This window comes from Synchiropus splendidus, chromosome 1, assembly GCF_027744825.2.
Source record: "Synchiropus splendidus isolate RoL2022-P1 chromosome 1, RoL_Sspl_1.0, whole genome shotgun sequence".
Lineage (NCBI taxonomy): Eukaryota > Metazoa > Chordata > Actinopteri > Syngnathiformes > Callionymidae > Synchiropus > Synchiropus splendidus.
The window spans coordinates 30417122-30441399 of NC_071334.1; the positions used below are offsets into that span (position 1 = coordinate 30417122).

The 24278-nt window shown below is 42.3% G+C and overlaps 2 protein-coding genes across 7 annotated transcripts; one reads left to right on the plus strand and one right to left on the minus strand.

Moving 5' to 3' along the window:
• Positions 1-89: 89 nt before the first annotated feature.
• rangap1b (Ran GTPase activating protein 1b) lies at positions 90-6797 on the minus strand. Of its 4 annotated transcripts, none has more exons than XM_053875420.1 (12): positions 6702-6725; positions 6079-6195; positions 5888-6015; positions 3872-3931; positions 3604-3783; positions 3357-3491; positions 2496-2654; positions 2299-2412; positions 2135-2234; positions 1978-2062; positions 1730-1904; positions 90-1568 (listed from the first exon to the last, which is right to left on the minus strand). In XM_053875420.1, the coding sequence occupies exons 2-11, from the start codon at positions 6188-6190 to the stop codon at positions 1736-1738; spliced, it is 1242 nt and encodes a 413-aa protein (XP_053731395.1). In that variant the 5' UTR covers positions 6191-6195; positions 6702-6725; the 3' UTR covers positions 90-1568; positions 1730-1735. The 4 variants fall into 4 exon arrangements, with proteins under 4 accessions (XP_053731395.1, XP_053731391.1, XP_053731401.1 ...); XM_053875416.1 differs by lacking the exon at positions 6702-6725 and adding an exon at positions 6582-6688; XM_053875426.1 differs by lacking the exon at positions 6702-6725 and adding an exon at positions 6486-6556.
• Positions 6798-9323: 2526 nt separating this feature from the next.
• zc3h7bb (zinc finger CCCH-type containing 7Bb) lies at positions 9324-23734 on the plus strand. Of its 3 annotated transcripts, none has more exons than XM_053850657.1 (21): positions 9324-9577; positions 11147-11208; positions 11281-11317; positions 11398-11595; positions 11893-12051; positions 13548-13688; positions 13774-13816; positions 13893-14131; positions 14211-14505; positions 14700-14758; positions 14957-15056; positions 15350-15511; positions 15587-15792; positions 15865-15965; positions 16245-16426; positions 16555-16634; positions 17822-18066; positions 18137-18242; positions 18697-18805; positions 19782-19915; positions 20130-23734. In XM_053850657.1, the coding sequence occupies exons 2-21, from the start codon at positions 11150-11152 to the stop codon at positions 20163-20165; spliced, it is 2691 nt and encodes an 896-aa protein (XP_053706632.1). In that variant the 5' UTR covers positions 9324-9577; positions 11147-11149; the 3' UTR covers positions 20166-23734. The 3 variants fall into 3 exon arrangements, with proteins under 3 accessions (XP_053706632.1, XP_053706634.1, XP_053706633.1); XM_053850659.1 differs by having other exon boundaries at positions 13896-14131; XM_053850658.1 differs by lacking the exon at positions 9324-9577 and adding an exon at positions 10144-10433.
• The last annotated feature ends 544 nt before the right edge of the window (positions 23735-24278 follow it).

The following is a 24278-nucleotide window of genomic DNA, read 5'->3' on the forward strand; positions in this document are numbered from 1 at the left end:
AGACTGTATTCAATTCATTTAGGGACAACCAGGCAAATAAAAGAGGCAACATATTTATTCAAATCGAAAGTAGATACAGCCGACAGTGAGTGACGGTTCTACGCCAGTCCGGGTAGAGCAAAGAGGAGGGAGTGTGAAATTTGAAAAGGTTGTTGTAGCATCATCAGTTATTAAGACTGTTTATCTAGACAAAAGAGCTGAGGAAATTTTGTGGTAAAATCACCGATATTGACTGACACGACAATGAGAATGTTTTCTGGACGCCTCCCTGGTATCGTGTTCCTGGCATGTTCAACTGAGAGGAGGTCCTGGGACAGACCCTGGTCATATTAGAAATTGTGTCTCTCGGTTGGTCTGAGGACACATGTACCCATAACTAGTGCATGAATAACCAATGAATCTTCCAGACTTCTGTCTTGTCATGTTCTGATTGTGTACACAGATGTACACGCCTGATGTGCTTTGATTTAGACAGCGTTTGATTCAGTAGATGGATTGTGAGGACATTTGGCTTAGTTAAGTAAGTTAGTAAGGTCATGGTTAACCCTGAATTTGAGGATGGAGGTTCAAGGGTTTGGCACCAAAAGTTCTTCTTTTTGTTTTGTTGAAAACAAACGTGTGTGTATGTGTCCCGGTATTGCATGTACCTGTGGGGACCAATTCATGGAAACACCCCTAGTGGGGACCAGAGGTAAAGCATCAATTTGAGGATTAAAACTTAAATAAATAAAAACTGGATCATTTAATTGAATCGGTTTGGAATGGTTTAGATCCTGGTTAAGGTAAGCCACTTGTTTTCAATGGTTAGGTTTTGGTTAGGTTTTGGGTGGGAGGCTGGAGAAAGAAATGTCCCCAAAAAGAAAAAGATGACCTGCGTGTGTGTCAATTTGGTACTGACAGTATGAATGAAGAATATGAACGCGATAACATAAACATCATCAGAAAGAGAGACAGACACTATCAAACGTGTTGGATTAGTTATATTAATAAGAAATGTAATGCAAACATCATCAAGCCTCTTCACAATACAAATGCAGTTCTCAATGATTCCCAGAAGAACAGTAAACAATTTTCAACCATAAATGCCACTATAACACACAGATGAGGAAATGAGCGAGAGGATCTAGTGTATGTGCTGCAATGTTACACAAATTTAAAACTAATTTAGCGGTGCCAGAATCACTTCCACCACAAACTGTCTTTGTTCATCCCATACTGCACTGTGCAAAGGGATCTATTCCCCATAGTCAGTTCGAAGGCAATTGTTTTTACTTGATCAATGTGTGTTAACAATTGTATTAACCTACATTTTTATTATTTTAATGTTTACTAGAAAAATAAGGTAAAAAAATAAAATGAAACACATTTGGCTTTCACATCTTCAGGCAATGTACAAATTAAGAAACAAGAGCAGTGGTCATCTTTTATCACTTGTTCCATGCCAGAGCAGCGTGTGTGTGCGTGTGTATTAAGAAGGGCAGTGTTGGGTCGGTATTGATCATTGCACCTCTTCTCCAGAGCAGAGACCAGCACCTCCATGCTGCAGGATTTTAAGAGCTGTGCTGACACTGTTAAGCACAAGGAAGAAAACAATTTTAGAACTTTACTAGTTTAAAAAAACCATGAAATTGCAGAAATTAGAGCTGAGTTTAGCAATAGTGACATTAAAGGCCTAAATTATTTCATATTCTAGATGAAAATTTGTGTACATGTTGATGGCTGGTCTTACCAAGGCCTAGGACTTAACAGGACTGTCTTCTTCACTTATGTTCCCAGTCTCCCTTGCAAGGCCATCTTCTACATCCTCTCCTCCACTGTATTCTTCAGTGGCCTCATCCTCCTCTTCTTCTTCTTCTTCTTCTTCCTCCTCCTCCTCCTCCTCATCAGGCTCTCCCTCATCATCACTTTGGAATTGACAGACATGAAACCAGAACCTTCAGAAGAACAGCAAAAACAATGATCTTCCAGAGTCATTACCTGAGCGATGCCAGCATGTCTCCTTTATCCATGCTCTCCATCGTTTCCCTCAGAGCCTCACATCCGTCCTCACCAAGACAGTTACCTAAAGATGCAAAAACACCTTTTCAGTTTTAGTCATTTTCAACACTTGCAAAATAGAAAAGTAAATCTGTACCATTCAGATCTATTTTCTCCATGTATGGCTTGTCCATGACTGCCCGAGCCACCACGACGGCTGCTGCCTCAGTGATCTCCCCAAATGACAAATTGAGCTCCTAAATGAGACATATTACTGAGTCGACAGAACAAAAAGTTTGACAAACAGAACTTTGAACAAACCTTGAGGACCGGCAGTCCTTCTCTCAGTGTATCAGCGAGAGCCATGGCTCCTTCAGAGCGCACCAAACAGTCCCCGAAGTTGATCACCTGGACGTTCCGCAGGTGCTTCAGGTTCTGTAGAGGATAGAATAATTCAAGCTTTGGATGACTCCATTTGAACATCAACTTCATGGTATAGATGAGTAAAGGACTCAGACCTGGGCCATGGCAACGGTTCCTCTCTTGGTAAAGGTGTTGTCGTTCAGGTTGATGACGCGAAGCTCTGAATTATGTCGCAGTGCTGATGCTAGAGCCATCACTCCTTTGTAGTTGATTCCATTCTGAGGCATGTGCACTTCCTCCAGACTCCCCATCAACTATAACAAATCAAATCTAAATTCAGCGACTGGCTTAGGCTTAATCTATTTAGTCATTTTCAAACCACCAATAGTGCACAGAAAATGAAATGTATGAAGGTGATGGATCAGAGATGGACGGCTCCAAAATACCATAACAATGTTAATATAGCCGAAATTGACCTGGATGTCATACGCTTGACTGTTGTTGGTGTCATCATTGCTTGTTTACATTCGATAAAAAAGGTGGGCATTTATAGACTAAACTAAACAGCAAAATCGCTGATCACTGCTGAGTATAGACAATGTCAATGGTTGCCCTGTGTCCCTTGTTCTTAGAACTTGCTTCACCCAATTCTTATGACAGTGTACATCTTTTGGTCAAACAGACAGGCTGACATGTCCACTGGAAACCAGTAGCACATCAGGTCATCATGCAACGGTTTGGCGTTTCTTCTCTGGCACCGAAGCTGAAAAGCTTTTTTTAAGCTGCATTCTAATAGATGTACAGACTGGATCTAACTCCTGTGACATCATGCAGGCATGTTTCTGGTTCTCACTTAGTAAGCGCAACATTGCACTGAATATGACTCACTTATTTAGCATTGTAAATCAACGGATTCAACTTAGTTGTCAATGTATGATCATTATTTCATAGTGAATATTTATGCAATGTTCCAGAAGCCTGTGACTCTTTAAATTGTCTGTGGGTGAGTGGCTCACCTTGAAAGCTTTGGCTAAGGCGCTGGCACCTTCGTTCTCAAGGCGGTTCCGCCCCGCGATGAAGACCTTTAGTCTGAGTGCGGCTCCCAGATCGAATGACTTCCTGTGGCACTCAATAAGAGCATCTGCTAGGATCTACACAAACATACAGAGGAAAATAATGGGTAGCACTTGGTCCTGTTGAATCAGAATTGTTTCGCAGTTAAAGTGGGAATTCACAACCAAATGATGAGATTATTGGTCTTACTTTTCCACCACCGATACCCATTCCACAGTTGTTGAGCCTCAACTCCCTGAGTGTGTGGCAGGATGGACTCCTCAGCAGCTGCTCTATTCCCTTCACACCGTCTGGACCAAAGGCGTTATCACTCAGATCCAGCTCGGTCAGTCTGGCTCCTGCACTCATTAATCCACTGCCGAGGAACCTCTGTTCAAAATCGAAAAGATAATCGTGTCATGATAACATTAAAGAAAATAGAAGTACAAAAGTATTATTTAACAATTGACGGCCATACCAGGGCTGAGGGGATTTCAGAGCGCAGTCTTCCAGTAAACAGGTCACTCCAGTAACATCTCTAAAAGAGTGAAATCAAATTTTACAAACACATCAGGTAATAAATGGAATAGTATAGTAGTTCAGAATTCAGAGTCAGAATTCAGAATCAAATTTATTGCCATGGTCAGTGGGGATCCCACCAACTAGGAAAGTCCTATGGAAGAAAGTGCTGTCAATAAAATAAAATAAAATAAGTGAGTGGAAGAAGGTGTTCCTGTGACGGGGGGTTCTGGTCTGGATGGACCGTAGCCTCCTGCCAGAGGGAAGAGGAACAAACAGTCCATGGTGAGAAGGATCGGCTCTGATCCGACCTGCACGTCTCTGGGTCCTGGAGACATACAGGTCATGAAGAGGTGGCACCTTCTCAGAAGAATGTACAATGCGCTGCAGTCTGCTATTGTCCCTGGAGGTGGCGCTGTTGTACCAGACAGTGATAGAGGAGGTGAGATTGGACTGGATGATGGCTGTGTAGAACTCCACCAGCAACTCCGTCTGCAGTCGTAGTTTTTGTAGCTGCCTTAGGAAGAACATTCTTTGCTGGGCCTTCCTGATGAGGGACCTGATGGTTGGCTCCCATTTGAGGTCCTCAGTGATGGTGGTTCCCAGGAAGCAGAAGGACTCCACAATGGGAATGGGCGAACCAGCCAACATGAGAGGGGACAGAGTGTGATTCTCCTGAAGTCCATGATCATCTCCACCGTCTTCTGGGCGTTGAGCTCTCGGTTGTTGTGGCTGCACCAGGACACCAGCCGCTCCACCTCCCTCCTGTAAACTGACTCATCTCGATCTGAGATGAGCCCGATGATGGTGGTTTCATCCGCAAACTTGATCAGCTTCACGGACTTGTGGCTGGAGGTGCAGCAGTTAGTGTACAGGGTGAAGAGCCATGGAGAGAGAACACAGCCCTGAGGAGACCCGATGTTGAGGGTCAGAGTGTCGTCCCCCAGCTGCACGGGCTGACTCTGGATATGAAGGGCCTGAGTCACTGCATCGTCCACAGATATGTTGGCTCTGTAGGCAAACTGCATTGAGTCCAGGAGGGGAGCAATGACGGATTTCAGCTGGGATGGAACCAGCCGCTCAAAGGACTTCATGACCACAGATGTCAACGGTCTGTAGTCATTCAGTCCTGTCAGCCTGGGTTTCTTGGAAACAGGAATAATAGTGGAGGATTTAAAACAGGCAGGAACATGACAGGACACCAAGGATGCATTGAAGATGTCCGTGAACACTGGAGCCAGCTCAGTAGCACAATGCTTCAGGATGGCAGGGGAAACTCTGTCCGGACCCGCAGCCTTCCGAAGGTTCAGCTTCCTGAACTGAGTGAGCACGTCCTGCTCCATGATGTCAAGAGAAGGATGGGGGATCCATGAAGTCACAGTGTCTGTACACTCATCCAGATTACTGGTAGCAGCCCTGAACATCTCCCAGTCTGTGGTCTGCATACAAGCCTGCAGCTCCTCTTTAGCTTCACTTGTCCAGATCCTCATGCTTCTCACAACAGGAAAACGTACGGAGATGGATCCATGTTTATAGTGTTTTCATCACTGAAAGTTGCCTCAAATCTATACATAGTGATTTTGTGTTTAATTCTGGTTAAATAAGGGCCAGACCAGTCCGGTCTGTGTGGTAACTCTAGCTCCATTTATTATTACAGACCTAAACTGCGTATATTTAAGTTGGAGATGCACCAATACTGATCCTGGTATTGCAGGGAACCCTAATTTCATTATAGGGCCATGCATTTGATTAAAAACACATTGAGGAACACCAAGCAAGATCACAAAACAGGGTTGTGATAATGCATAGAACTACAACTTTGAGTAGTTTCTTTAAATATTCAATTATCTGCCAAGATCACTTTTGCGGAGTACACTTTACAGCATAAATAATTGGTAACATTTTCCAGGGCAGAATGCAATGAAAAACATCGTCACTGTCCAGATGGTGGGACAGAAATATTTTTGGGAAATACCTCAAGGAGATCTTTGCTTTCAATGGCTTTCCCAATGGCCCTGGCTGCCTCTACTCCCATTGTGTTGCCCTCCAATCGCAGAGCTCTCAAATCTTGGTACTGCTTAATGCTGTGGACCAGATCCTCCGCTGGAATACAACAAGCAGTTAGTACAGAAAACTCAACTGGACGGATCAAAATAATCATCTCACCAGAATCCGCATCATCCAACTTGAGGCCCCGTCCCTTAAAACTCAACTCTCCATCTCCAACATGAGTCTTGGAAAGAGCATCAACCAGCTGTGCAATATCATCTGTGGCCATTTTGACTATGGGAACGGACATAAGAAGAAGATTTTAGAGAATTCTGTTTCTGTACTGTTTCGTGTATATTATTCAGCCATCAAAAAACAGCAGATAATGCATATATATATATATATATATATATATATATATATATATATATATATATATATATATATATATATTGCGTCAGGAGTTAATATGTACAATGTATCATCAAACTGATGGCTACAGAGAATAGCAAAATTTGCTTCGTGGTCGAGTCCATGACAAAAAAAAGCCAATCAAACTGCTCGGAAGAGCGTTAAAACCTCACTTGGCGTGCGATCACAGTGTAACAACAGTACCAACAATGTTAGCCATTAGCCAAACCGGCGCTAGCAAATCGGGTAGCGTCAGCAGTCATACATACATTGTCATGAACCTTATTCCACGGAACAACAAAACTGCCGTGACGACATAGCAAGTAGCTAATAGCAGATATATGGGTCATAAAGTAGTCGTAAACGAGGCGGTTGCAAACTAACCTCACCAAGTCGGTCAATTCTGTCTTTGATACACGTTTCTCCTGCCGCGCAGCGCGCCGGTAGCTTCACGCAGAGGGCGTGGCCTGTTGGTACATTGGGCGGCATCGAGTAATACTGGAATTTGATTGGTCGAGCACAACGACAACGCTTTAGTGACGACTTTTTCTATGATTGGCTGCTCGTCCTGACGTGCCGTAGGCATTTAATAGAAGTTACTTGAGTTCACATTTGAAGGGTCTTGCAGCTGGCAATATATACACCGCCTGGCCAAAAAAAAAAAGAAGTCGCCACCTGGATCCTGGATCTGGGGTTGCTGCAGTTGGTCAGGTCTAAGTTCAGCAACATTATGTGCTCAAAGAATGAGGTCAGCTGACCACCTGAATATACTGAATGACCAGGTTATTCCATCAATGGATTGTTTCTTCCCTGATGGCACGGCCATATTCCAAGATGACAATGCCAGGACTCATCCGTGATCATCAAATTGTTAAAGACTGGTTCAGGGAGTGTGAGACATCATTTTCAAACATGGATTGGCCACCACAGAGTCCAGACCTTAACCCCATTGAGAGTCTTTGGGATGTGCTGGAGAAGGCTTTGCCCAGTGGTCAGACTCTACCATCATCAATGCAAGATCTTGGTGAAAAATTAATGCAACAATGGATGGGAATAAATCTTGTGACATTGCCGAAGCTTATCCAAACAATGCCACAGCCAATGCATGCTGTAATCAAAGCTAAAGGCGGTCCAACAAAATATTAGAGTGTATTACCCTTTTTTGGGGGGCCTTTTTTTTGGCCAGGCAGTGTACATCAACGGCATGTTCCATGTGACGTATATTATTTGAAAACAATTCAAGTAATCGTGGTGACACTTGGACCCTCAAGACTCAAAGGCAGGGATGAAACTTTGGAATCATACATTTGAGAGGAAGCTTCACAATGTACAGTGGTCATGAAGCTCTGAAGTGTTCTGCAGAAGCCTCTCCTCACCATATTCAGATTCAGAATGCCTTTATTGTCATTGGGTATAAAGTACAACAACATTCACAAAAAAAAACACACCACTAAACTAAGCATCGTGCTGTGAAATCAAGCAGGAATTAGTTGTTTTATCTAGGACCATTCTCTCCTCTGCGGATGAGTGCCAGCAGCAGGATCACATCCATGGCAGCTGGAAATATAATATCAATCTCACCACCACCAACGGCATCTTATCTAAGGATTCATGAAACTGACATGTTATCAGGAGGAAGCACAAGCCATTCAGGTCACTTCCTTTAAGACAACAGCATCCCAGTGGCATAGGTGAGGCCCAGACCAAAGTGGCGTGAAAGTCATCAATAAAATGCAGTGCAGGTGCAACTGTATCTTTTCTTTCTTTTCTGTTGAAACTGTTGTTGTATTGTTGACTGTCTACTGTAACTTTCAACTCCTAACCAGCTTGCGACCTTCAATCATTGGATGAGGTTTACCTTTTTCATGTCTCGATTGTGTGTGTGTAGTGTTATTATACTGTGTATGCACGTTTGATTCAAGTGAGATATGTGCAGTCCACACAGATGCAGACACAAACAAATAGAAGACAGTTAGAAACATGTTGATCATTATGAGGAGGAGTATATCACTCTGGTCAGATGCATTTTGATACGTAACTTAAAAGGTTGATAGTGAGGTTATTATAGAGGTTGGAGATTCACTGCTGACGAAAGTAGGCGCTCAGTTTTATTGCTGTTGACTTTGAGGAAACTATGTCATATTCAGATTATTCATGCAGACAAGGCAGTGACTAGTCATCAGCTATAAATGACAACTTAATTAGTCGCTGTTAGGGTCATTAGACGACTAGTCGTGACATCATCGCTCTCTTAGCACAAACCTCAGAACAAGGCGCAATGGCTGAGACTACTTGACCATCACGACCCAATACATTGAAAGTACAGTAAAAGTAAATGCATTCTACTGTGTGCTAATGGCAGGACCACTAAATATAAATTTGGTGATGTGATTGTTGAAAACTCACATATCAACTGTCAACTGTTTTTATTGTAAACTCTAAATAAAAAAATACATAGTTTATATTTGTTTGTGTCTATAAAATGCAGTCGTGTCTTTTGAATCACAAAATAGATTTTTACTTTTTTTTAAGGGTGTCCAAAACCTTTTTTCCGCCGCATATAACACTATACACTGTACTATTTTTTAATATACTATTCATGGCACTGCAATCACATATGTTGACGTGTGTCAACCCGTACCTGTCGTATGCCGTTGAGTAGGCAGTGACCAAAACAGCACGGGTTAGACTCAGAACTAAAGAAAGGATTCATAAATCAGATGGTTGTGGATGGTTGTGGAAATCGCAATGAAAGTTTCACCAACCAGGTGTCTGAAGGCTGTAATCAGTTCAATGTCACTCTGGTGCTGCTTGTCGCAGTTGACACCTGATTGGTTCACCTGAACCAAAACCAAAAACCAGCACCCACTGTGGCCCTTTTGTGGATGAGTTTGGCACCCCTGGCGTAGCTGGATGGCCAAATTCAGAGGGAGAGGTGATGGGTTTGTCCCGCACTTAGAAGCCAGTAAGGCATTTGGTTCTGCTGCCCTCTTGTGGTGGATGTCAGCACAGAAACTTGTTGCGGCACTGCACTGCCTACCCCAAACAGTTAGCGTTTAGCGCTTCAGCTCATTCCTCATACCCAGTAACACCAGTAACCCTTACTTGACAAACTCCCGTTGGTCTCATTTCAATGACTGGAATATTCAACCCCAAAACATGCGCCTGGACGTTGATTGATTGTCGGCTGTTTTGTATTTATTGCCGCTGTCGCCTCGAACACCAGAAGCTAACTGATCTGGAAAGCAAAGAAACTTAAAAGCGGGTGAGTTGCTAAGCCGATTGGAAGAAATGTTCTCCTTAAGTCCTCGTCTATTTTGGTAGGGGCGTTATATTCCGCCGAAGGTATTTTTTATTGACACTATGTCCAGTCGAAGCTTCATTCAATCCTACACTGTGAGGCTACAACGATTAGCCGTTAGCCGCGCAGGCAAAGTGCACTTGCCGTGAGCATTTGACATAAAGCAGCCTTAGTGAACGTTAACCATATTCTCCTCAACTTTAATTATATCTATACTTGTTCTCGCATTGCTGTTGTTTTGCTTAAGTTCGCTGGTAGCGTCCGCGTTAGCTGTCCTTGCTAGTTAAGGTGAGTCCGGTGTGTTTTAAATGACAGGCCTTGACTTGTTGTGGCCGATGATGACACCGTTATTGGATACGCGTGACCTGCATATGGCAATAATGTGCATGGGTAGAAACATTCATGACGAATATACCCGTTCCATCCTCCTATATACGAGCTGTTAAGCTGTGTTGGTGGCTTCCATACTTGTCTTCCCCCGTCCATTCTGACTTAGCTGCCCAATGGCTTCCCACGCAAGGATGTGGACGGTAAAAGTTAGTTTCCTAAACATTCTGCACAAATCTTCGCTTAGAACCCTAGAAGATGTCATCCTGGACATAATATGGTATTCATATCATGGTCTCAGAGATGGGTAGCAATGTTTGGTTTTCTGGTAAACAGAAACTAACTGACTCTGCCCCTCTTGTTGACAACGTCCCTGAGTACTGAGGCTTCACTATAGGAACAAGCTCTCTACCCAGAATAAACTGTTTATTCTTCTTCTTCTGAGAACCAAGGATCAGACTTCAGTGCTGTTCCGCACCCTGCTGATTCTCAGGTATTGCTTGTTACCTGAAACGCATAATCGGGTCAGTCACACGCAGATAGATGCGAGAATTAATGTGTGCATATATCATTCTGTGTCCTATATTTTATCCAGTGATGTGTAGAATGTTAAATGTTAATATAACATTTTACTACCGAGGAATAAAAAGAGCTCTAGTTGTTCCAGCAGATGTAAAATGAGCAGTGACAATCCAGACTGACCAGCTTGTGTGATGGATGTAACTGCTTTTCGAAAAGTTTCCCCAGCTACACTTTGTAAGTTTATTAAAAAAAAAGACTGTTCATCAATACATGATCACAATATGAGCATGGAATAAATAGGAAATTGTTGACGTGGAATCACATCAGTTCTGTCAGCTTTGTGCAAAAACAAATAACTTGTAAAAGTCAATACCATTTTGTAGTATTGACAACATAAATGGGCACATCTTAAATGAACGCCAAGAGAATTTTGCGTGATTAATATGCCAGTATGGCCTGTTGTTTGTCTGCAATGCCTTTCTTCGAACGCCACAAATAGGATCAGTGAAGCCACCCGAATGGAGCTTTGACCATTTGGAATGATACAATGTCAGCATAGTGTATATCTGCGGTTGGTGTTGGCAAGTTACCTGAATATTGTGAATTTTAATCATGTTTTTTCCCCTTACGTCATTAATAAACTAGCAGATTTTAATGAAATTGGTCTGATTTCTCCCTCTCTAGACCATGGATACTGAGCGTCAGAAACGAAGAGATGAAATTCAAAGAGCAATGAGTTTCATCCAGTAAGTGACAGTATTTTCAACATCCAGACGTAAAGAGCACACAACCAACAACATTGTTGCTTTCTCTTGCAGGTCTTCATTGCCCTTCCCAGAGCCTGAGACTTATGAGGTGTGAAGTGTTCTTCTTTTCTCAACTTATACTTTTGCCACCACGTATCCCTATAACCTCTTTGTCAAATTGTCCTTTAGGCGTTTCTGACTCAGTTGGTGGTCAACTTGCTGGATGAAGGCAACGCCTGTTTTAGAGATGGTGATTGTCGCCAGGCCGTACACCAGTATGGTGAAGGGATCAGTGTTGCCCGCTATGCTCAGGCAGAAGCTCTTGTGATCCCTCATGAACTCCTGGAGAGTCTGTACGTCAACAGGGCTGCTGCTTTTTATCAGATGGTTAGTGAGATGTCATATGTTGTTCCTTAAAATTGATTTATTGTGTGGAAGCTAAAGTTATTCTCTTACAGCGTTGCCATTTAGTTCAAAGCTCCATTACTCCCTCATAGTTTCATATTTCCCATTGTCATTTGGAACATACAGTAGCTGTGGTTTCGGTATCTTGATTTCTTTGTTATGAGTGGTATGTGGTTTGCTGCTGAACTGTTTTGTGTCTTTTATATTTCCTCTTCATCCTCAATAGAAGCCTTTTTGTCCTAACACTATATACTAACTCATCTGCTCTGTATTCTTTAGCGGGAGTTTGATCGGGGCATCCAGGATTGTGACAGCGCTCTATGTGTGTCAGAAGGCAGTCGGCGGGCTTTGTACCGAAAAGCGCTTTGTCTAAGGGAGCTGGGTCGACTCAGAGAAGCGTACGAGTGTGGAACCAAGTGTCTGCTCACTGCTCCACAGGTATGTCAACAGTTTGTGTTCTCTGCTTGAATAGCGAACCTGCCCACCATGTTGCTCTGTGACAACCAAGGGCCTCATGTATCAGTAATTCATACTGAAACTAGGTCAAATCGGCATGTGCATGCATGGATCCCCACTTCAGCCAGATACACATCACGAGATGCTGCTGGAGTTACCCAACCCGCCCTTTCCTGCAGCCATGTAAACATTCGCATCATATGTAAATTAGTCAGTCATTCTCAATGAGAAACTCTGAATGGATGGGAGGGAAATAATTTATTGGACCACAAAATTACTTACTGTGGCATTGACTGTTCTGTTCCGGGGATACGCATGCTCACTGTTGTTCATACTTGACTGTCAGAGATACAAACTCAATGTCTTGATGCACAAATGTGTGATCACTGTGAGAAACGAGACAATGATGTTGACGGAGGTTTTATAGCAACGTGTGCACTGCGATCGCTCAAGTTAATCAATTTAGTGTTCGTCTGTCTTTGCTCTCCACATCTTGGAATCGCCGCTGACGGCAGCAGTAGAAACCAGCGTATGCCAGCGTAGAAGTTGGTGTGTATCATCAGACATTTTATGTTCGATCCAGATGGACTCTGGAGCGGAAACCTGCGCATGCCACAATTTTACATACGCAGTGTTGATGCATCTGGCCACTTTGACGCACCTTACATGTCCACGCTCAGTTCAGGTTTGATACAGTTAGACTTCACCATGAAAATGTGGATACGCCATGTTTTTGCACCTTTGACACATGGAGCCGATGGTCCTTCCTTCAGATACACAGTCTTGCATTGAGGTTAGAACCTGAGAGAGGAGCATAACCGACTTTCTCACTCGCTTTATTCTCAGTTGTTGGTGCAAGTCAAGGTGTGCAACTTCCACCTGCATTTTATTATTATAGTAACTTTTTGTTGGGTCATTCTGTTTTTATTGTTCAATTTGTGTGTGAGATTCTTTTTTATGGGTAATAGTTACTGGGCTTCCTACATGCTCCTGCACTTTCGGATATACTGTATGTCAGGGGTCACCAAACTGTTCTAGAAAGGGCTGCAGTGGTTGCGGGTTTTTGTTCCAACCTATCAAGCGCACACAGCTTCACTAGCCGGTATAATCTGTAATAAGTGATTGTTAGTCACCTCCTGCTAGTTTCTGGTGTCACCTGGTTGGTGAACAGTACATATTGTTTTTGCCATGACGTTTGTGAGATTCTGAATGTTTTGCTCTGAATAAATGGCTCCATTCAGAATCAGGAACTTGATACAGGCCACTACTCATGTCCTATACCTAAGACTCAATTACATTTTCACAATGTGCATAAGAATGCATTTGCTAATGTTGTGCTGTATGCAAGGTTTTTGGTGATGTTTTTTTTACATATTGCCATGTTTTTTATCAGAGGGCCTTCTAAATGTAGCGTGTCCTCACTTTCTCTAGGACTCTGGCACACTTACAGTCTCTGACCTAATTTTATGATCTTCTAGGACCCACAAGTGAGTGAACTGGCCCAGGATCTGGCCAATAAACTTGGCCTTAAAGTCAGAAAAGCCTATGTGAGCTCTCAGTCAGACTCAACAGTAGCAGAAGGAGAGGGTGTTGGTGAGACATCCTCCCCCACTGCAGAGGTGGGTGTTCTCATGATAAAGAATGAACTTTTAATAACTTCACTCAGCTAAAATGTGTGTTTTTATTCATCACTGTCATTTGTAGTTGTCTTCAAACGGGCTGGAATCTCTGAGTGATATTGGACCAGGTACTGACTTCATGGAAGTTGTGTGAAGTTATCAGAGTTTCTCCAAATGAATGCCTCATATGCCATTTTTTTTCAGCAGACCTTTCCAATGCACAGTGTATTCCTGCTCCTTTGGCAACACCAATCCCTGTCAGTGATGACCCAGCATCGTCTGTGGTCACCCCCTGCACTGACCTCTCTGAGAGTCCCAGCAGTCAGTCTTTGCCGCCTATGCCGTACTCTGTGCCCGTGTCCGAACACATGGATGAATGCAGCAGTGTCATGAAGGATGGATTAGACAGTCTGTTGGAGTGCATGCCGAAGAAAATCAGCGAGGTATGTTGTGGAAAACAAAAATCTGCACATGATAACCCGTGGTGTTCCAATGGAAATAAACTCCTCTCTCCTTATTAAGAATCCAGTTCAAGGTGCCATTCCTACAAACCTTCCAAACACTGCGGTGGGGCTCAGACCTCCATACTCCCCTAACCTTCCAGCGCCGTCTCCCCAACTACGTCCAGCCTTTTTCAACTCTTCACTCAGTGATCTTTCCTCGCTGGAGCCTTACTCACCGCTAAACCCACCAGATAAGTGCTCAACCCAGGCGCAGGACGCACTGGGAGGCTTCTCTGCTGGGGCACTGGATGGAGAAGGAAAGACTGGGACTCTCATGGGTGGACTGGACTCACTGTCTGAATATATTCTTCCTGGTAAGTAAAGCTAGAAAGTCATTGTTTCGTTATTTCTTTCTAATCTTCTTGTTAGTGGGGGGTTTGTGCATCACAATGTACTACAGTATTATTCACTACATGGAAAGCACAAGGTACTGAGGGTTCATCAGTGGCAAACAATCAGCCAGCAACATTTATTTTTCAGATATGAACATTATTTTGTCCCTTTCTAGGTGGACGGGTGTGCCCCAGCTTCATCCCGGGAATGCGCAATCATAGCAGTGCACATGCTGTAAGTAGCAGTGACTCGCGGTTTAGCTTAGCACAGATTCAAATAAAATAAACAGCCACATGAATACATTGCAAAACTCATCCCACTACTTTGAACATAGCAGCATAAGTTCTTGTTTCAAGCAGCCATGTACATGCTTTTCATAAAAACAAAACAAAACTCAACTTTGGAACCAATCAATTTTCATTTCTTTCCCAGAATGGACCAGCTGGGACCAACCTTTCTCTGCTCTCCAGGAATCCTCTGGCTGCCTCTCATGAATTTCGTCAGGCTTGTCACGCCTGTTATAGTCGGACAGGTGAATCCGTCGTGAATCCGTTCTGGTTGCATATTCTAAACCACCATAGTTTTTTTTCTCTGTGTTTTAACATTCCTTCTTAAGTACTTATTATGTGAGTCTTCAGATACACTATTGTATTGTTTTTCTTGGCCATCTGGTCTAAAGAAATGTAGCTCTATTTCACAGCAGTTCTGGCTTACCAAGTAAATTTAGTTCCTGCTGATGTGTTTTGTGATGCAAACTCATTACTATACGTTTCTTTAGCTGAAAAATCTAAGCGTATCACTGTCTTTTCCACTAATGGTTTCCAGGTCCTCAAGTGATGGACTACAAGTATCAGCCTGAGGCAGCCCATCGATGTAAAAGAGATGTGCTGCTGTGTCGCCTCAAAAAAACAGATGATCCCACATGGAAGAGAATTCGCCCGAGGCCTGCGCGGAATAACTTTTTAGGGGCGTTTGTTCTCTGCAAAGGTACCTGTTGTGTAAACTATAACACTGTTTGTATTTCACTTTATATCGACACTCTTTGTTCTCTGTTGGTTGTAGAGGTACAAGAGCGCCAGGAGTGCCAGTATGGAGAGAACTGCACATTTGCATACTGCCAGGAGGAGATTGACGTGTGGACCCAGGAGAGGAAAGGGGCTCTGAGCCGAGAGTTGCTCTTCGATCCGCTTGGCAGCACAGAAAGACGAGCGCTCAGTGTCACCAGGCTGCTGCAGCTTCACATGGGCATGTTCATGTTCCTCTGTGAGGTGAGAGCACTGAGTGTCTCGTGTCTTTTTGTAATTCCACTCTTGAGACTGAACATGATGTTTCCTCCACAGGAATGTTTTGACAGTAAGCCACGCATCATCAGCAAGCGCAGCAAAGAAAACTTAGCAGTGTGTTCGAACCTCACCGCGCGACATCAATTTGATGATAATAAGTAAGTGTCATAGTGTCATCGGAGAAAACAAGGTGCTTCATGAGTTCAGATAAGCCCATTTTTTTATTGAGATCAATCAGGCAAGGTCACGGTGAGAGGAATAAAAGAAGGATAAGCCTCTTACCAAAACATTTGGGAAAGAAAGTGTGTTGCACCTTAAACCCTTGTGCCTTTACTGTGCTCACCTGTATTGCTTTTCTTTCACTCCCAAATTGACCTTGTCTGTCTGGTGGACTGCTTTTCCTGCCTTTAGAACAAACATATGTCTCCTTGCTGCAGGTGCCTTGTGCATGTGGTGAGATCAGCCAACGTGCGCTACAGTAAAGTGCGTCCCCTACATCCACTGTGCCAGTTTGACGTTTGCCGTCACGAAGTTCGCTATGGGTGTCAGCGTGAGGACAGCTGCTCCTTTGCTCACTCTGTCATAGAGTTGAAATGCTGGGTGCTACAGCAGGATACTGGTACGTGACTTGGATGATCTGTCCTTGATTCCAGCCAAGCAAACCATTATCTGTGTGTAAAGGTGATGGTGCCCCATGTTCATAGAATGATAGTAATATTGAACATCACTGTGGATCGCAACTTTTAGGTATCACCCATGAAGAGATGGTGCAGGAATCAAAGCGGCACTGGCAAAGGCTGGAGCAGAATTCACAGAAGCATCAGCGGGTAGGAATGGAAACCATTGTGTTTGTACTAGTTATTATATATAGATTGCCTCCCATGTGGCACCAATGGATACAGCAAACATACCAGTTGATTTCTTGCAATTGTTAGAACTGGCATGCCTTTGCTAGGCTTAACACAATGTTGGAAAAAACAGCAGGTCAAAAGCAGTCAAAAAGCAGGCCTGAGGTACAGAAAGGGAAAGTGCTTCATTGTAACGTCATTGGACTTAAACCAATGAGTTTTAATTAATAAATTGCAGAGAAAAATAAGATTAGAAATTATGCATTATAATTCCTACAATAGAAACTTCTTGGTTAGTTTTTCTTCAGAGCACTATGAATCACGTCACCTCTTTATTCCCTTTCCATGCTCACTCGCTTTGGATATAATGTGAAGGAATCTGCTTATTCTTTTTCTTCCAACAGCTTTTTTTCTCACTGCAAAAAACACACAAATTCTTAGATGAATTAACTAAACTACAGTAAAAAGTTATATATATATGAATATAATAATAATAATAATAATAAATACATATATTTGACAACAATGGCCTGGCAGGTCAAAAGTGGCAAGGAGGATATTGAAACCATTATGCAACAAAAGTGAATATTCTTTTTTTTTAATAAAAATAATTGATTGATCCAAGTGACGCACCACACTAAACGTCCATGACTGTGCATTTTATGCCGGAAAGAGTTTGCTCATCACTGACGCATTTCCACTCATTGTATTTTATTGTAGTCAAGATTGTGTCACGATTCATCTGAAGTTTTGTCTTTCTGGTGTCAAATGTTGTAAAAAAAAAAACCCCAAAAAACGTAATGTGTAATTATTTATTGAACCTCTGTATATATTTTTTTTGTCCCACCTCTACTTACAGTATCTTCGACTGCGTGATTTTGATAATCATTTCATTTCCTCATATGGAGTATATAAAATATATATGCAAAAATGTCACTTATTTCATTTACACATTTAGTGCTTCAGGGTTCTGACCATACTGAGACTGCATGTTTAAATTTAAAGGCAATAAAAGAGGAGTCGAGTCTTGAAAAAAGTAAAGGCTTTCTTTTTGAAACAGTCTTTTGTAACATTAATTCCTAAGAACACACTGAGCAAAAAGGTTTATCATTCCCCGTATCCCATATGAACAACTTTCTCTGATGCAAGTGTCTGTTCTCTTTCAGCCCATTCATTTTCAACATCCGAGCAGTGTGCCCGGTATCGGAGGGATGGGCGGTGGTCGCGGTGATGCTCTTGGTTCCATCAACTCAGGGGGAGGCTTTGGCATGGGCACTTTAGCAAGTGGGATGGCTCGGGGCCGTCCTCTCAACCTGAAAATGAAGTTTGTGTGCGGCCAGTGTTGGAGAGAAGGACAGGTCAACGAGCCAGACAAGAACCTCAAGTACTGCACTGCTAAAGCCCGGCATAGGTGAGACCCCAAATCTCAACCAGTTATTTTGATCAGCCTCTGAAGTTTTGTCTTTTTCTTCATGTTCTAGCTGGACAAAGGAACGCAGGGTGCTGCTGGTGAAGTCGTTTGAGAAAAAGAAGTGGGTTGTTGTCCGTCCACTGCCCTTTTCCCGCACCTATCCACAGCAATATGACGTGAGTTCTGTCATGCACACAACATCCTGTGGTACCGCAGCTCACGTTGTCGGAGCAGCTGACTCTGCTGGTGCCTCGAGGCGAGGGTGGTGGGCTGGCATTTATTTAACACCTCAGCTGTCATAACTGGGTTTGTCTGGAATGCCTGAGCGCCTTCATTGTCAAACATGCACACTATGTCCTTCATGAGCTGGCGTGTGTGCACTGTGGTGTGTTTTAAAGAGACTGCCATTGATATTTTTGCAGTATTGCATTCAATCAAGCCCAACATTGTGATACGATCAATACAAAAGTACTCACCTTGTAATCCAACCTTTCTAGAGTGCAGCAACAATCATGATTTGTGAATTATCATGCAGCTTTCCGGTTGTATCACACTTTTTAACTTAAAGTGCTAGTCTATGTTCTTAGAATGGCCCCTGTTGCCTCAACTTGAGTTATGGTCTCTCTCCAGATGTGTGTCCATGTGATGAAGCAGAAGAAGTGCCACTACATTGGGAATTGCTCATTTGCCCACAGTCCAGAGGAGAGAGACGTGTGGACGTACATGAAGAACAACAACCGTATGTCGAATGATCGTTACTTCGATTTCATTTGTATTGCATCATCTACAGATGTCCACTCTCATTTGGTGGTTTCTATTATTGCTATATTTTTAAGATTATTCAGCCATCATACCTATTGTCTATCTAGAAATGCAGGGCTGATTATACTAGACTTCTTTATGCTCACTATAGGTGAATAACTGAGGGTGTCAGCATGTGCATTCTGACCTCCACAGCCATGTCCTCTGAGAACGTGACAAAGATGGCGTCAACTGTTGTAAGGTTTATTAGTGTTTTACAGAAAGCCAACTGGCATTTGGATCATGACCTCATGGGCAAAACAGTCAGACATAGTCAGACATTTTGCCTTTTGTGAACCAATAAGATTGAGTTATTTTAAAAGTAATCCTGTCATTTGAATTCTCAGTATAAAGAGATGCTCAGCATTGCTTCACCTTTTTTGTTTTTGTGAATTTGTTTCAGTTACTTACACAAGGGCAAAGCAATTTTTGAAAAATTGTTGAGAACATGCACGAGATGTTTGTTAGTTAGAATATCTACAGAAACCACCTTATCGGGTTCACCACGGCATAAAGTTTTATCAACGTTGGACACTGTCTAGTGTTTATGACCTTGCTACAGGAGAAAGAGTTCAATCAAAGCGGAGACTTCTCTGCGTCATTGTCAGAGTCGACCCACCTTTTTGACTGAATCTTGTGTTCAGTCCCATTTTCATCTTAGCATGTAGCAATGTACAAATAAAATTGACAAATTGCTTTATGATGTGCCCTTTGATGTTTCTGTCATGTAGTTCTGGGACTGAAAGATAATCTTAATATTGCTCCCTTCTCTTTGTGTATAATCACGTTTTCCCACGGCTGCCTTCTCACAGGATAAACGTCTAGACACAAGCCACAATTACATTTGCTTTGCAGCACAAGTGCCACTTACGCAGATTGTTGTGGAGGTCAATTTCCCTTCTTGTTTCCCGCAGTGAGAGATATGCAACAGATGTACGAACTGTGGCTGCAGCTCACCAATCAGAGCCGACGGTCAGAAAGCTCTGCTGTGACTCCACCCCCTGAGGACAATCAAGTCACAATCACGGCTGATTACAATGAGGGCATGGTGAGTGCTTCTCCTCGGGTCACTGCGCTGAAAATCACGGTGGGGATGTATTGCCGCCAAGCCAGTCGGATTATAGTTTATTGATGTAACGTTCTGAATTGTATCATACTAAATATAACCTTATTTGACAGCAAAACTTGTTCACACATGACAACTTTGTATTTTTGTCAAAGCAGCGTATATGTGAACTCAATATTTGGTCGTACTTTGACAGGGGAGCCGGCAGCTGTCTGAAGGTGATGACCTGTGAGTGCCCAGTGCTGGCTTCAGACAAAAAGGACGGACATTTGCCGCAGCGATCATTGGACAGTACCATGAGCATTCGGACCCCTTCCAGCATCTTAGCCTGCAGCATGAGAGTTAAGGTTCTCTCCAACGAATGGTTGACTGCCCCACTTCACTGACACACACACACACACACACACACAAACATTCAAGAGGCTTCAAACCTCCGATCTGATCTGCAGCGTTTGCATCCCGCTGCAGTCACAATCTTTTGAAAGCGACTCAGTTATTGATTTGAGGTCAGTCCAGGCATCATCTGTTCTTTCAATATTTGATTGAGAAACTAAACATTTTGTTTTCAATGAATCCTTTTAGACGTGGAACAGTTTAAGCAGCCTTTTTTTAAAATGAGAGGGAAACGATTACATTTTACCTACAAGTTAATGGATATTAATTTACATATCCGTTTGAAGTCAAAGAAGCAGCTTAGTACCCATAAAGAAGTGACTGCCGTATTCTGGTTAGAGAAAATACGTAGTTATAGTTCCATAAGAACTTGAGTTAGGTTTTTGCTATTAATTAATTCTACTACTTTTCTGTTGATGCCACTTTTTCAATGATAGTTTTCTCATTTGAATATTGAATGTACAGTTGGTGTACAGACTGCGCACGTGTGATCACCAGGCGCCTTTTAGTTTCGCTTTTCTTTTATATTTAAAAACATGGCAGCACCAAAGTTACTCACAATGAGCGCGCTGGTCGCGGTTTTTGGGTTTGCGTGAGATTTAATGCAGGAGAGAGTAATACTCTAGTGAGGATTGTTGATGGCAATAAAGACATCTGTAATAACATTTAAAAGAGTGGCTTTTTGGCACAAAATCTTCAATGCAACCAAATCTTTAAATTCCTTGAAAACAAAAAACTAAACTTTTGTGTTGATTTATTTTTTTTCCAGTGGGAGTGAGACCTCCTCCTTGTACTTCCTGCCATATTGGCAGAACACGATGAATGTAAAGCCTGCACAGGCCTTTTCAATGAAATCTGTAATTGGTCATTGCATTCTGTTGGTGGTAGAATCTGAGATTCTGCTGCCCAAATCTCAATCGCTTTACCTGTTACTTCCCCTTGTTGCTGCTAGCTAGCGCCCCATCTCTGGCGACAGCGGGCATCCACTTGTAGATCAAGTGCAGTCAGCTGTTCTTGCGGCGTATCTGAGTGCCGCTGACCTATTGCCAGGAAAAAAAGGATTTTGAACTGAACGTGAGGGGTATGACTCGTTTTGCCAAAGCAACCATGGGGCTATTTATCATCATCATCATCATCATTCTGAGACTACTACACAAACGACCACTGTGCATAAACAGACTACAGTTTCTAACAAAAGTCAAACCATGTCGTACGAAATGTGACCTCGTTGGGACAGGTGGGTCACTTTGAGCTATTTCATTAGTTTCTTTTGAGAGCCTCGCATCACCGTTGGTGTTGGAGGGTGGCAATGCCTCTATGATGCAGTTGGAAGCAAAGACAAGATTCTCGTGAAGTCACTTTCACTTTAGACATTTGGACCTGTAATCCGTCACTTCAATTGGGTTCAAATATTTCTAAATGTGCTCTTGATTTGCTTCTACCTGTCCACATTGCTCACAGAAAGGATCTCTTATCTTTTTCAATCAGGGTGACCACCAAGCTGAAGCCCTTTTAATTGTGTGCCTACAAACACAAACATTTTCAGATGTATAGTCCGGACTGATGCGTTGCCATTTAACTCCTCTGGCTGTCCACAGGCTGACGGAGGCATGTTTATATTCATTATACTACACACATATTATACATATTTACGGATATTTCTATACTAATATTAATTGATAACTTAGCATTTAAGCTTAATAAATATGTAACCTGAAATCCTGTATGATTACATAGAAGAAGTCTTGTTATTGCTATATGTATCCATGAACTAGATAGTGATTTTGTTCTATTCTTTTTATTCTATAATTTCTCCTTCTGTGTGTGAGCAGCTCCAGACCAAATATGAGTTGCTGCAGGTTGATATTCGGACATATGAACCTAAAGTAGGGGGGGAAACCTGATGTTAATGTATCTCAGATCGTCGCAGCTCTCAGCTCAGATGGTTGGTCTGGAACTTCCCATGCCTCTTTCTTCTTGGAGGGATTGTATTACTCCTAGTATTATGATAAATATGATGATAATGATCTCTATTTCTCTTCTATATGCTATTGATATATGTATGTCAATGTATAACGCTCTTTATATCCATGTATGAATATGATTAATGGTCAATATGTGTCCGTGTGTGCTGCCCTCCCAGCTCTGTTTGAGATGCAGCGTGCAGCTAAATGTAGTTGGATGGGGACAAAGCGCCCATCCCACTGTTGATGCTACTGCTCACCCAATGTGCCCAATGGTGATGAACATGTTCACCGACAGATCTGTAGCAGAAGCATACACGGACTCCTACTTAATACTCCCTTAGAGCGGCGTATTCTATATATCGACAGTTTAAGATGATATACCCATATTGTATTACTACCCTGCTCACTATATACGCGATTTATCATATCTGATACCTATTATAATACTTAGGCGCCCTATAAGGCTATTTAGATAAGAAACAAAGTTCGCAGAGCTTTCAAATGTGAATCTGTTTTAAGGAGAAATCTGCCACTTCCACTACATGACAAGACAGTGTGTGCGGGGCTGAAGGGTCATTTTTGATTTTAAAATTAAGGATGGTAAACCACTTCAGATTGAAAGGTTTCAGTCAAGGTTCTTCCAGCGCAGGAGTATCCCCAGTGTAATGATGGAGAATGCTCTTTGTGCTTGTTGGTAACAGTACGTATGAAGTCTGGGGTTAAGGGGCTGTCAGCGAGACACCACAGTCAGCAATACAATTCTGTTGTTGCTGTCTCGAATGCACCTCCTGAAGAATAACTTAAAGCTGATACTGGTTTTACGCGTTTACTGACTTAATTCCCAACAGCTTGTGACCCTTCAGCAATGAACTTACCCATCAGTGTCCTGCACTTTAAGTGCTTATGGACTCCTTCACACGTCTAAATGCTGCGCTCCAAGATGAACCACCCTGCCTGAAACTGGTTTCAAACAGTAGGGTGTGGTGGTGCTTCTCTCATGTTTGGGAAAAAAGCCAGCAAAACTTTCATCCCCAGTAAAAGAGTGTGTTTAAGTAGTGAGATGAATTGGAAAATTTGGCATCAAATTCTTCTTATGAAAGTTGAAATGTTCTGGTAATGTATCTCCATCACACGCCTTTTAGCATTTTTCATTTCAAGCATGGACATGCACACACTAATTGTGGTTTGGAATCGACAGCTTGGCTGAAGAGACCTTGGTCTGTAAGCCGTCGAGGGAATACACCTATTTAATTTGTACTGTTCTTTTTTTTTTTTTTATAAATATATATATATTCTGTGCTTTTTATGTTTCATATTTATCATGTTCTAATTGTTTTCTCTTTTCTCAATGGATGGAAGCTGATGAACTAATTGGACCAAAACTCCCAAAAGCATTTAATAAAACAGCCTGTTTTAGAGAAAACAATCAATGGTGTTTTGTCGTCTGTATTTGCATAAAGTTGTTCTGTGTTAGACTAGTGACCCGTCCCCACCTCGTACCCCTGGCTGCTGGGATGTACCCATGCTGCTTTTGATACTTAACTCGCCGCAATAAAGTGTGAAGTGGAGACGTAGCACAACATCACTGGTTCCTTCACGCAGTTTACTTCTGTGCCCCAAAACAGCGAATATTGTGAAGTGTAGTAGTGACGTAGTGATGTGCGGGTCGATCCTGATGTATCGATATCTGCGATACTGGATCTTGATTCTCTAAAATCGATCCTCTTTAATTTGTTTTTCACTGAGATAACTTCTGTACCAGACTTTTGTAACAGACTAAAAGGGGAGACGGTAAATATGCTATTGTTCCTTTAAAAAAAACAAAACAAAAAAAAAACTGTGAGTGAGGGCAGTGACAATGTTGGATTCTGTGTCTACACATTGGATTACATGTATAGTGGTTGTTAATAATGACAGAATAATTTATGTTTTATTTTCAAGTAAATAAACAATGCAGTTATCCTTGTATTAAGGAACCTATGATT